The sequence below is a fragment of the Barbus barbus genome (assembly GCF_936440315.1).
Source record: "Barbus barbus genome assembly, chromosome: 23".
Classification (NCBI taxonomy): Eukaryota; Metazoa; Chordata; class Actinopteri; order Cypriniformes; family Cyprinidae; genus Barbus; species Barbus barbus.
In genome coordinates this window covers 26564480-26578517 of record NC_136751.1, presented here as the reverse complement: position 1 = coordinate 26578517, position 14038 = coordinate 26564480, and the positions used below count along the sequence as shown (strand labels likewise).

Here is a 14038-nt window from a genome sequence, read left to right as displayed (position 1 = left end):
ACACGTGACTGTGCTCAAGAAAGGATTGTGGGTAATGTAGTCTGGAACGTCCTGCACAAATATGCGTCTATGAAGACTATGATAATGAATGAGAAATAATTAGGTAAGCAAAATACAGACAAATATGTAGTAAAATAAAATATGCTACTAAGACCCCAAAATTTTAAATGTAATTACGCAAATGTATAAAAATGTGCTATCCCGTTTCTATACATGAAAAAAATATAAAAATATTATATATTATCTAAATATTATAAAAAAATAAATAAAAAATATTGAATGAAAGAATGAAGGGCTAAATAAAAGAGCAGCATATTCAAATAAAATAATTAATTTATTATTAAATAAATCTATGATTAAAGACAATATTCATTGAGAACAACCATTATTATTCTAAACATTTTAAACTCTTACACAACACTACTGCATTTAAATCGTTTTCATTAAAACATTTAATACGTTCGGCTAAATCAATAAATTAACTTAAACTAATATATTTAGCGGGGGAAAAAATAATTATAAATTTATTTTTAAATAGACATTCTAAGTATGGCAAAATGGCCCTTTTTTGTCACACGCTTAAATTTGGACAAGCGTGTGCGCGCGCGCTGAACTCGTGCGTGAGGGATGAAGACAAAGAGCCCCGCGCATCTTATCTTTTCGTGACATGGTGGGCGGTTGCGTTTCAGTCCTTTAAAAAGCCCTTGTACCAAGAAAGACAGGCAGACACACACAGGAAGAGAGCGACAGACAGACAAGAGAGGGAGAGATAGAGAGTGGGCAAATCCACGGCACCATGACGCACAGGTCAGCGCGTCTCCTGCAGTGATGCTCCATTGACTCATTTATCCAGAGCGAAGCAGCAGCGCGGCTCAGGACAGTCTCCTGCCATGGACTCTCTCAGCAGTCTCCTCTTACGGATGTCGGTGCTTCTGTACGGCTCCTGCGGCGTTCTGGCGCTCTTACCTGGAATAACGGAGCCCGAGTTCATCCGCAGGTGTGTGCAGGCGCATAACACGCAGCGCTCGCGCACCTCTCCACCTGCGGCCAGCGCGCGCTCAATGGTAAGACAGGTGATCAGGACGCAGGTATTTGATGTTTTCTTCTAGATTAATCATTCCTGATAGTATTTATGTGTTCGTAATCATTCGCGCCGTTTCTCATCTTGTTCATCTACTTGTTTGTCTGTAAAACCTGTCTCCATGATCCACATTTTAAACGCTCATGGTAATATATCTATGCTAACAGCATGTCATTTTGTTTTTGTCTCAGTGTTTGGTTTCAGTATAAAAAATATGTACAACCATATTTCTGGTTGCCATGGCAATGGAGAGATGTTTTTGTATGAGTGGAAAGGAAAGGCTCCCTATTGTTTGTGTATTGATCTGGATTGTTGTTGTTTTTTTAGCAGTAGTAGAAGAATGAAAAGAAAACAAAGGGTCTTTCTGATTGTGATGGTGCCTGAAGAAGGTCCTGGAAAGATATTCTCAGATATCTCTTCATCAGTGATCATTTGAAATGTGTTATTCATTTGATCTAATAACCAGTGTTTTTTAATGTTGCAAATATTAGTAATATGATAGCAAATGATTGTGGTTGAATTGGTTCAAATAAGTGAAATGTTTTAGCACAGAACAACATCGTAAAGTGTTTCGGAATCAAATATTCTGGAATAAATCGAATTCTAACGGGCCGGCTCACACCAAGGACGATAAAGTTTTAATAATCGTTCTTTGAGAATAGGTAAATTCACATCATAACTATAATGAAAACCACAAAGAGTAATGTTGGAATCACTTTTTTTCCACGATGAATGATAAAAACATTGCCAGCCAATCAAAATCCATCCTGCTTTAAAGAGATTGAGAATTTAAATAATAACAGGATGATATTTTTCAGACACTAAAGAATGTGAGAATGTTGCTTAAATATGTTTTAATGGCGCTTGTTCATCTAATCTTGTCAGTTATATATCTATGTTTAGTAATTGAATTGATTTGGAGTTTTGTTTGTGTTTGATCACAGTCCTGGGACAATGAATTGGCCAAAGGTGCCAGAGACCGAGCGAGACACTGCACGGCATCTCATCACCCTGGGTTGGCACATTTTGGGCACCCGCTGTTTGGGTGGATGGGAGAGAACATCTGGCTGGGGGCTCCGTTTTCAGCCTTCTCGGTGGAGAACGCCATACACAGATGGAGCAAAGGAGGAGCTTACTCGCTCAAAAATAACAACTGCTCACGCTTGTGTGGCCACTACACACAGGTATGTTCAGCTGTGAATATTTTACACTAATAAAAATCAAAGGTATGTTTATCAACCTTATGTATTTGTGCATGTATTGTGTATTTCAGTTAATGTGGTCTACAAGCTTCAAGATGGGCTGTGCTGTAAATGTGTGCTCTAAAGGAATTGAAAACTTCTCCTCTGACCCAGAATCCACTATTTTTGTGTGCAACTATGGCGATACGTAAGTTAGAGTTTATATTTGCAAAAATGCAACCAAATGCTCGAAACTAGAGGGACCAAGAGAGAAAAAAAAGAAATGATATACACTTTTTTTGTGTTTTTGTTTAGAACCCAATAGTGCCATAGAAGAACCATTTTTGGGTTTCTCTCAAAGAAACTTTCAGCAAACAGTACTTTAAAGAGCCATTTTTTCTTAGAACATCTGAATAATCTAAAGAACGTTTTTCCACTATAAAGAACCATTTTTAAAGCTTCTTCATGGAATTATCAATGCCAATAAAGAACCCTTATTTTTAAGAGTGTATATATTTACCATATTATGGGAACACATTGACTTTGTAGCTATATGGTGGTTATGACCATGAATCTCTCTGTAAAATAGCTTTTGCTCTATTTATAGTTGCAAATACATAATGTTCAGCACAGGTCAAAATATTGCTATATCAGCCTCTTGTGGCGATGTTTAGTAAAGTTATTCTAACATGCTCTCTGTTACAGGGGAAACGTTCATGGTGTTACTCCATCTATAGCAGGTGTGGCCTGCAGCGGTTGTGGGTCAGAGATCTGCCGAGACAACGTCTGTAGTAAGAGCATCAAAATAACACTCACACAATGTCTCTTTCCACACACACACACAGTATGTGTGTGTAAATATATGCATGTTGTTGCTCTTTTGTTGGTTTTGATTGCTTATATTGTCCTCATTTGTAAGTAGCTTATATATATATATATATATATATATATATATATATATAAATAAACACTCATACACACAGTAAAAAAACTTGTTTCAAAAAGTTGTTTCAACAAAATAATTTGTTACCCCACTGACAATAAATTTTTTGTTTAGTCAACTTGAAATTTTAAGTTACTCAATGTTAATTTAAGACAGCTGTCACGGTGCACACACGAGGAGGATACAGGAACACGCAGATGAGGCGTAAACTCAAATAACAGTCTTTAATGAATCCAAACAAGGCAGGGAAAGACCAGGCTGCCACAGACAGGAACACCGGGGAGTAACGAGTAGACCAGACGACATGAAACTGAACAGGCAGGAACTTAAATGCACAGGTTAATGACTAAAACACAGCTGAACAGAATAAACTAATAATCACATTAAACAAGGACAGGAAACAAACCAAATAAGGAAACATGAGGCGGGACCACATGACACACATGACAGGGTAACAAATTATTTTAAGCTGAAACAACTATTTTTTTACAGTGCATATATATATATATATATATATATATATATATATATCCAAAAATACTGTATATCATACACTGAAAAAAATGGTGTAAAACTATTTTTATTTATCAGAAGTGGACATTCGACCGAAACTGCCTTGCTTTCTGTTGTTGAAGCCCTAAGACTTGCAAGAGCGGCTGACAAATCTTCATTACTCATCTTGCTAGATTTGTCTGCTGCTTTTGATACAGTCAACCATCAGATCCTCTTGTCAACCCTATTGAGAAAGGGCTTCTCAGGAACCGCACTCCAGTGGTTTGAGTCTTACCTCTCTGATAGGTCCTTCAAAGTATCTTGGAGAGGTGAGGTATCCAAGTCGCAACATCTAGCTACTGGGGTGCCTCAGGGCTCAGTTCTTGGACCACTTCTCTTTTCTGTCTACATGGCATCACTAGGTTCTGTCATTCAGAAACATGGCTTTTCATATCACTGCTATGCTGATGACACTCAACTCTACCTCTCATTCCATCCTGATGATCCGACGATAGCTGCTCGCATCTCAGCGTGTCTATCAGACATTTCTTGCTGGATGATGGACCATCACCTTCAACTCAACCTAGCTAAGACAGAACTGCTTGTAATTTCAGCTAACCCATCGCTTCATCACAATCTCAGCTTCCAGTTAGGCTCATCTACCATAACTCCTTCAAAAACAGCCAGAAACCTTGGAGTTGTGATTGATGATAAGCTGAATTTCTCAGACCACATTGTTAAAACTGCCCGGTCCTGCAGATTTGCATTATATAATATTAAGAAGATCAGGCCCTTTCTCTCGGAACATGCAACGCAACTCCTTGTTCAGGCTCTTGTTCTGTCCAGACTTGACTATTGCAATGCTCTCTTGGCAGGTCTTCCAGCCAATTCTATTAAACCTCTACAATTAATCCAAAATGCCGCTGCAAGATTAATCTTTAATGAGCCGAAAAGAACGCACGTCACGCCTCTGTTCATCAATTTGCACTGGCTACCAATAGCTGCTCGCATTAAATTCAAGGCATTAATGTTTGCCTACAGAACCACCACTGGCTCTGCACCCCTTTACCTAAATTCTTTACTTCAGACTTATGTGCCCTCTAGAAGCTTGCGTTCTTCAAGTGAACAACGAATTATTGTACCATCCCAAAAACACAGAAAAACACTTTCAAGGACTTTTTCATTAACTGTTCCCATCTGGTGGAATGACCTGCCCAACTCGATCCGAGCAGCCGAATCCTTACCCATCTTCAAGAAACGGCTAAAAACTCATCTGTTCCATCTTTACTTGACCCTCTAACTCTAGCACTATCTATTCTAATTGTATTTTATCTATGTCTTTTTATTAAAAAATAACAACAATAATAATAATAATTATCTGTACTGCGTTAGGCTAACCAAGACTTGTAATAGCACTTGCACGTTGTTGCTCTTTTGTTGGTTTTGATTGCTTCTTATGTCCTCATTTGTAAGTCGCTTTGGATAAAAGCGTCTGCTAAATGACTAAATAAATAAATAAATAAAAATTTACAAATTGCTAGTAAATTTCAGCCCATTGAATTAAATGTGCAATTTTAAATAGTACTGTCTTATAAAACGTACTACACTAATCTATTTTTAAGAATTTTTTACAGTGTAGTCAGTTTTATGAAACCATATTAAGTAATATATTTGACTTGAATAAACCAGTAAATTTAGATGTAACTAAATTCAAAATATATTTAGTAAGTTTTTTGACTATTTGACAATACATCACAAAAATATCAAGTAAATTTTATTTGTATAGCACTTTCACAAGTAGCTTTTTAGACAATCATGATTATATTTAAAATATCTTAATATTGTCATGCCAATCTAATCTTTTTAGAGTTTATTTATCAGTTCTATATTTATATCCACTTTGCATACATTTCCCAGTATGACCTCTTTCAAACCTACATCTTGCTCAGATATGCTGTGATGTCTCTCTTTACAGGATATGATTGGTTCCCTGGGTGGGACTATGGCCCGCCCTCTTCAGCCCACAGCATTTCCTACTGGCTGACTAATCTTGGACTGTGTCTACTAGGAGTTTGCTGGCTACTCCACTTTTATGCAACACATTAATGTCATCCTGTGAACCTGTTACACCTTAAAATTTGCATCTCTCCATAATTTCGTTATGGTTGGATATTAAATTAGCAATCACTGAAATAATAATAAGAAATCTATCTATAAATATACATGTATAGTTTTCTTTTCTGCTGTGTGTAAATCATTTATTTTAGTTCCATAGGCCTGTAAATGCATTTAGAAAACTGGAATTTTCATTTTACTTGTAAGTATTGCCAAAAGTGCTAGTTGAATAAACTTGGGTTGATATTTTATACTCTTACTGTTTGTCCTCCGTGTGATTTTCTAGCCTTCAGACTCTAAAGTGTGTTACAACCTCTCAGCATTATGAAGCGTGAATATGACTGTGTGTGATAGTGAAGATACACATCAGTACAGTGCCTGTGAATTCAGCTGTTGTGTGTTTCACACACACATATAACCAACGTAGTCACGACACACTCCTGATGAATTTACAGTCACCATGGAAACGGGCGTACGTATAGCACACTGTAGGCCGTGAGTGAGAACAGCTATGAGTCACGAGTTATGAATTATGTTTTGAAGTAGTTGTGTGTTTATGTTTCTGAGTAATAAATAAGCAGTGCTCTCTTAGTGCATGAGTAATGTGTCATTATTTTAAGATGTACACCTGGGCTAATGACACATAAGGATGTCAGAGATGAAGAAATTGCGAAATATTTTAAGTCTAGTTAAAAATGCATGAGTCAAGTTCTTGACAAAAACATTTCATAAAAATGTTTCATAGGTTTCTGAAAAATGTTTAAACAATTTTCGATTAAAAATGAAAAAAACAAGTCTTTTAATGATGGTTAAGTGTACCCATTAAGTAAAAATCAATAAAATATTTCGGACACAAGGAATACACGTGAGAGTACACATCTAAATCATTAAATAAAATAAATAAATACAAATTTTTCAGTCGTGAATATCTTGAAGGATTTTTTTTAAATAATAACTTTAAATTATGCCAAAATACTTTTTTTTTTAAATGCTTAATAATAATATTAATGCAACATTGTCTTTTTAAACCTTTTTTTGCTTTAAGCCACACAAAAAATATCTAAATAAATTTTAATTCAGAACTTTAAAACATTAAAAAAAGGAGTTGTATTTCTGTAGAAATTGCATTTTAAATATATTTTCAGAAAATCTCAGACCAGAAAAAATTGTTGCATTCTGAGTCCTTTTTTTAGCCATGTTTATTGTTTGTATTTCAGTTTGATCTAGTTTCTTTAGTTTGTCATTGCTTCTAGCCAGTGTTGGGAAGGTTACTTTGGAAATGTAATTTATAATTATAATTTAATTATAATTATAAAATTATAATTTTGCCCTATTTAAAATGTGATAAGTAGTGTACCTATTTCAATGACTTTATTTAAGTAATGTAACTGATTACATTTGATTAACTTTCTAAATTTGATGACTTTTCTCATTTTTTCTAAGCGCAGCACCACAAAATCAGACTTTAGCACCTCCTTTTATTTTGAGATCTTTCTGAGGTTAAATACAGATTTAAAATCCTAAAAATATATATTTTAATAGCTATGATACTGTTTTTGAAATCAAATCTTTTGCAAAGCTATGACAGGAAAGAAACACTGGCAATGCCTTGGGCAAAAACAGTTCATTTAAAAAATATAGCCTATACATAAACTCAAACAGGAAATAAAACAGTCATCAAATTAACTCGTGTCCTATACATGTGTCCTAAACTGCTGAAACATTGTTCTCTCACATTTTAGAGCAGTCAGTGCAATTCTGAAAAGAAATCAGTCAAATCTGCGTGTGTGAAAATATTCAGATGTGACCACCTTTGAAATCAATGTAAATACATGATAAAACTGCTTTTATGCTTTCATAATTCCGTGTGATTCTGTTGTATATAAATAGCCTAGACAAAACATTAGTTTACAGCTTGACCTGAACATCTGCAGTACCCTGAACTCTCACTGCCAGTAATCGGATTTGTTTCACAATAGCGTCCTTGTGAACGACTCTGTGTGAGAGAGAAATGTTTGTGAATGCAGGCCAGTCATTGAGGTCACTCGAAACAGGCGCACAAGCCAGAGTTGGATTCCTCTACACTCTATTGTGATTGACTCGGTGGTTTAAAAGCCATCGTGTTGTTTGGCACTACATTGATTGCGGTCACGCTACAATCAATGATACCAGTTGTGAGAGGAAGACTGAAAAGTGAAACTCAACAATCTGGGACTCGGATAATGATGTTCAACATCCCAAACACTGAACATAATGAAACACATGAGAGCTTGGATGATGTTTTTTTAGATGAACCCGCTTTAAACCCGTTTAAGTTTTATGCTAGTGCTGATGAATTTTCAAGAAACACTGTGGCTGAATCGACTGATATGCATTCAGTAGCTGATTCCATATCAACCAGAACTGAATGTGATAAAAATAATTGTGAAGGTGATAATATTGTACACAAGGAGCCTGAGATGGATGAGAAGTTGAATAAGGTGGGATGTGATGGTGAACGCATGATTAATTTACTGGATCACACCTCGTCTGAAGCCTTGGATGATACCTCTAGTGGAGATCCAGTGGTCATCACACATCTCGGGCGAGTTTGTGGCCGTACTCTGGATAAAGCTCATGTGTTTTATGGGATTCCATATGCAGACCCTCCAGTGGGGGACAAACGCTGGCTCCTCCTCCTTTACCCGTGTCACCTTGGACGTATGCCACATTTCCCCGTCCTGCTTGCATGCAGGTGTGTGCTGGTGAGTTCTCTCGGATGTGTCCTCCTAAGGTATGAAACGCTCACATTTGCAAACCATCTACAAATTAAAACAGTGCATTTAGACAATCATAGTGTGTATTACATTCATATATTTATGAATATATTTATCTTGAAGGCTTGAGCACCAATAAAAAAATTCAATGTTACAGGTGCTCATTTTTAAGGATAGAGGTTTTTCAAAACTATTGAAATCTTAATAATCTTAATAATGTAATTTGCCGTGTCGTTTGTACTATATGGACATACACTGTATAGAGACACTTTATCAACCTAGCAATGCCCTGGCAACCCCCTTGCAAGAATATAGAAACCACATAGCAACACACAAATAAACACTCAGAACACTCCAGTAACCACATAGCAACACCCTGGCAACCACATAGTAACACACTAAGAACACTTCAGCAACCACATATCAACATTCTAGGAACCACACTGGAACATAGTAAAAAAAACACAAAAAAACTCAGATCATGTCAGCAACTGCATAGAAACACTCAAGTCACAGAGAAACACTCTTAGAAACACTAAGAAGAATTTAGCAGCCACATAGCAACACCCAGCCAACCATCTCGAAACCACACTTCAACATGTTTAAAATGCTCAGAACGCTTTAGCAACCAAATAACAATGCCTTGGCAACCACTTAGAAATTCCCAAGCAATCACATTTGACCATGCTAAGAAAGACTCAGAACACATTAACAACTGCATAGCAACACCCTAACAACCACATAGCAATAAGAAAATAAATATTCCAAGCATTTTAGCAGCCACATAGCAACACCCTAACAACCACATAGCAATAAGAAAAGAAATACTCCAAGCATTTTAGCAGCCACATAGCAACACCCTAACAACCACACTGCAACGCCATAGCAACCACATTGCAAACATCAAAAAAAGATTTTTTTGACTCAGCTCACTTTAGCAAATTCCACAGCAGCACCCTAATGCATAGATGTGAATGTGTGCATTTGCACAGGTTAGCGAGGACTGCCTGTATCTAAACATCTTTGTTCCTGTGAGCATCAACCTGTCATTGCCGATAGTAACAGCACTGCCGGTGATGGTGTGGGTTCACAGCGGTGACTTCATCGCTAGCTCCTGCAACACAGTGGTTGTAAACATGGAGTATCGTCTTGGTTAGTCAAACTCATTTTCCATATTGGTGTACATGATGACATCTGACTGAGCCACTTCCTAAGATGTTCTGGTCAATTTTTTAGGTGCGTTTGGCTTCTTAGTCACAGGCAAAGATCCCAAGAGCTCTGCAGTGGGGAATTATGGGATTCTAGACCAGCAGGCAGCACTGCGTTGGGTCCAAGAGAACATTGCAGCTTTTGGAGGAGACCCAAATAAGGTATCAGGGAACACGGGGGTGGATGAATGACGACAGTGTGGACATCTAATTACAGTATATTATATCTGTGTATGAAGGTTACTCTGTTTAGTGAGAGCGCTGGAGCCCAATCAGTGTGTCTTCATCTGATGATGCAGAGCAGCGAGTCTTTGTTTAGAGATGCAGCCATACAGAGTTTACTGTTCTCTTTACCACTGAAAACCAGGTAAAACACACATAAAACAATTAGTTCACCCAAAAATTTAAATTCTGTCATTACTGCGTTTCTGGGCCTTGATCGTGGTAGGACCCTTGCTGTGTCTATGGGAGTCAGAAAGCTCTCAGATTTAATAAAAAATATCTTAATTTGTGTTCAAAGATGAACAAAGGTCTTACGGGTTTGGAACGACATGAGGGTGAGTAATTAATGGCAGAAATTTCATTTTTGGGTGAACTATCCCTTTAAGCTCTGTCTCAAAGCCTGGTCAGCTGCCTCGGCCCGGAGCCAATAAATTTTTAATTAACATCTTGCTAATAAACATTCAACACATACAACTACAAGATAAAATAATTCATTTTGATTCAACTTAACTATTTGAATACATTTTTAATCAACCTTTTAGCCACCATCTTGGATGTATGCCTTGGTGCGGTGCATTCTGGGATTGCCTTCTCTCTGAAGAATAAATATAATGTAATTTTTTAGAATCTCAGCAAGACAAGGTATCTTGTGTAATTCTGCTTACCATTTGCATTGGTTGCACAACTATGCCACATAGAACAATAAAGAAAGCATGATGAAGCTGCTGCTGCTGTTTATTATTTTGTAGATGGGATGCTATGAAACTGGGCTGGGATTTTACTAAACTGACCAATTGCTCAGCATTTGATCTGCCCTGTCTGCGCTCTCTAAGCTCACATAACATGCTCAACACCCAGGTTAAATCAGGTGCATACTCACATCAGTGTTACTGATAACAAAAAAAAAAAGCCAGTGTTGAGCAGCATACAGCAGGTATTTGAAGCTGCTGGCGTCTCTGGAGTCCCAAGAACCTCTCGATGCGGGATCCTTCAGAGGCAGTTGTACATAAAGCTGCATTTCGACCACCCCTAACTAAAACTCACAAAGAGAAACGTTTGCAATGGGCTCAGAATTACATGAAGACTTATTTTCAAACAGTTTTATTCACTGATGAATGGCATGCTACACTTGATGGTCCAGATGGATGGAGTTCTGGATGGCTGGTGAATGGCCACCCTGTTCCAACAAGACTGAGACGTCAACAAGGAGGTGGTGGAGTGATGATTTGGGCTGGAATATTGGGAAGTGAGATGGTAGGTCCCTTTAGGGTCCCTGACAGTGTCAAAATGACCTCTGCAAGATATGTGGAGTTCCTAGCAGACCATTTTCTGCTTTGGTATAGAAAGAAAAATCGTGCCTTCTGAAATAAAATGATTTTCATGCAGGATAACGCACCATCCCATGCTGCAAAAAACACCATTGATTCCTTGATTGCTATGGGCATAAAAAGAGAACAAATCATGGTGTGGCCACCATCATCCCCTGACCTCAAACCTATTGAGAATCTGTGGAGCATCCTTAAAATGAAGATCTATGAGGATGGGCAGCATTATACCTCCAAACAACAGCTCTGAGAGGCAATACTGGCATCCTCAAATTAAATACTGCCAGAAACATAAGTTCAATGGATAAGAGAATTGTTAAAGTCAAGAAGGGTGCATATATTAATATGTAACTTGAACTGTAAATCTTTTGTTGTTGTTGTTGTTTTAAATTGTTTATTTTTGGAAAAATTATGATGCAGAACATATGACAGATTTCTGTTTTGAGTTCATTATAACCCATTGAATGTTTTCAAACTGCATTCTACATAATTATTTGGAAAAACTTTTTTTCCCCTCAAAATATCAATAAAACTCTTGACATTATCAGTTCTTTCACACGTAACAACATTCTCAATGTAAAATAATAGTTGAGGTTAAAATTAATCCTTAATCATACTGACTGGCATGTGCATAATAATTTGGAACACTGTGTAAAAGTAAATTTAAGCTAAACAGAAATATTAAAAATACTAATAAAAATGCCAAAAGCATAACCTCACTACAAACTAAAAATAAAAACATATATAAAAATAAAATTAATACATATGATGAAGGATAAATATGATGAATGATTTTATTATGTGAACAAAGAAGCATACAGAGTGATAGATGGTTATCTGAGACAACAGTCAAATATATAATTTAGTGAACAATTAATAAAAATATCTGACTGCAGAATGATGCGGCTGGCAATAAACAAATATCAAACGTACAAATACTGAAATAAACATAAATCGAATTATGTGTTTTTGAAGGTTCTAAGATCATCAACCCCTTCCGTTTGCTGGAGGTCATTGATGGAGAGCTGATCCAGGAACAGCCAATCACAGCCTTCCAAACAGGCCACTGGCAGAGTTACAAGCCTGTTATACTTGGTTTGTGCTTCAACAACAACATCAGCATATTCTGGGTTAAACATTAGCTAAGATATCACATGTTGTTGATTACCACAGAACATAAACAGAGCTGTGGGATGAAGTTTATTTAAGGAATAGTTAACCCAAAAAAATTGCTAAAAATGTACTCACCCTCAGGTGATCCAAGATGTAGATGCGTTTGTTTCTTCATCAGAACAGATTTGGAGAAATTTAGCATTACATCACTTGCTCACCAATGGATCTTCTGCAGTGAATGGGTGCCGTCAGAATGAGAGTCCAAACAGCTGATAAAACCATCACGATAATCCACAAGTAATCCACACCACTCCAGTCCATCGATGAATGTCTTGTGAAGTAAAAAGCTGTCAATAGTTAGGATGTTTATAACTTCAAACCATTTCTTCTCTATCCATAATAATAGGGACTCGTATTTTGGCCAAAAGTGATAAAGTCAAGAAGTCTTAATGGTGGATTTGTGTCTTAAAACATGCAGCTTTTCGCATCTCAAGATGTTATTTGATGTACTGGAGTGGTGTGGATTACTTGTAGATTGAGATGTTTTGTCATTCTGACGGCACCCATTCACTGCAATGTAATGCTACATTTCTCCAATCAAGTTCCGATGGAGAAACAAACTCATCTACAGAGTACATTTTCAGCAAATTTTAAATTTTGGGTGAACTATTCTTTTAACCTGGAATATTCAGTAGGTTAGCATTGTTTACCTCTGTCAGCTCTTGTTTGTTCTGTCCTGTAGGTAGGTACAACCTCTGAGGAAGGCGTGACCTTTGTGTACAGCGTTTTCAACCGGTCTGTATCAACGCTGGTATGTGTACTCTACACTGCTGCCATTTTTAAGCAACATGCGCTTACAATTCTGCACAAATACATTCCTTTCTACCGAAACCAGGAGAGAAGAGTGATGCTTTCACAAGTAAGACATCAGTATTCTTCAGATAAAACAACTGCAAGACAAACAGCATAAAATAACGGTTAGGCATTATTTGTTCTTACACTTCTTTGTCTTATAAAATTGACCTGTTTTGCAGATTGTCACGGATTACTTGTTTCGATGTTCTGCTCGTTCTGGAGTGAGAGTCAGTGGAGCCGTTTGGTTGTATGTATTTGACCACGCTCCATCTGATCACAACATATGGGCGGGGCTTCCTTTCTGCTACAACCGTACCTGCCATGGGGCGGAGCTTCCCTTTCTCTTTGACTCCGCCCCCAGCACTAACTTCACACTTACACCTTCACCTACACGTGTTACTGGGGAACGTTTGCCCACACAGGGGACCCAAACTCTCGAAGTGAACAGACACACTTCTGCACACAGCAGAGGCTGCCTGTTTGGCCACGGTACACGGCTCCAGAGGGCTGGCCCATCCTGAACCTGACTCTACAGTCACACCCACAGCACGGGGAAAGGGACCATTTCTGTGACTTCTGGGATCGGCTGGACAGCTATTGAGGGGAGGAGATTGAGCTGGAGGAAAGACAAAAGCAGGGCTCTAACAATTTTGATGAACACTTTGCTATTCATTAACCATTCTGCGATTTCTTTTTAATTCAAATCTCATCTTTATATTTTATCAGTGACTGGGCCAGTGTAATAAC

At 37.5% G+C, this 14038-nt stretch overlaps 1 protein-coding gene and 1 pseudogene across 2 annotated transcripts; both read left to right on the top strand.

Moving 5' to 3' along the window:
• Positions 1–597: 597 nt before the first annotated feature.
• LOC306843205 (GLIPR1-like protein 1) lies at positions 598–6402 on the top strand. Its single transcript, XM_079374531.1, has 5 exons — positions 598–1064; positions 2026–2265; positions 2355–2470; positions 2968–3053; positions 5673–6402. The coding sequence occupies exons 1-5, from the start codon at positions 891–893 to the stop codon at positions 5801–5803; spliced, it is 747 nt and encodes a 248-aa protein (XP_079230657.1). The 5' UTR covers positions 598–890; the 3' UTR covers positions 5804–6402.
• Positions 6403–8271: 1869 nt separating this feature from the next.
• Positions 8272–14006, top strand: LOC306843047 (crystal protein-like; annotated as a pseudogene). Its single transcript has 8 exons — positions 8272–8585; positions 9561–9720; positions 9805–9938; positions 10016–10143; positions 10748–10866; positions 12299–12418; positions 13183–13355; positions 13471–14006. The product of its transcript is annotated as a crystal protein-like (transcript).
• The last annotated feature ends 32 nt before the right edge of the window (positions 14007–14038 follow it).

Bases quoted from the DNA above. Each gene is read 5' to 3' on its own strand.
- LOC306843205 (XM_079374531.1), top strand. From the start codon at position 891: ATGGACTCTCTCAGCAGTCTCCTCTTACGGATGTCGGTGCTTCTGTAC. The intron at 2,266-2,354 runs GTATGTTCAGCT...TGTGTATTTCAG, and splicing joins TGTGTGGCCACTACACACAG to TTAATGTGGTCTACAAGCTT. The intron at 2,471-2,967 runs GTAAGTTAGAGT...TCTCTGTTACAG, and splicing joins GTGTGCAACTATGGCGATAC to GGGAAACGTTCATGGTGTTA.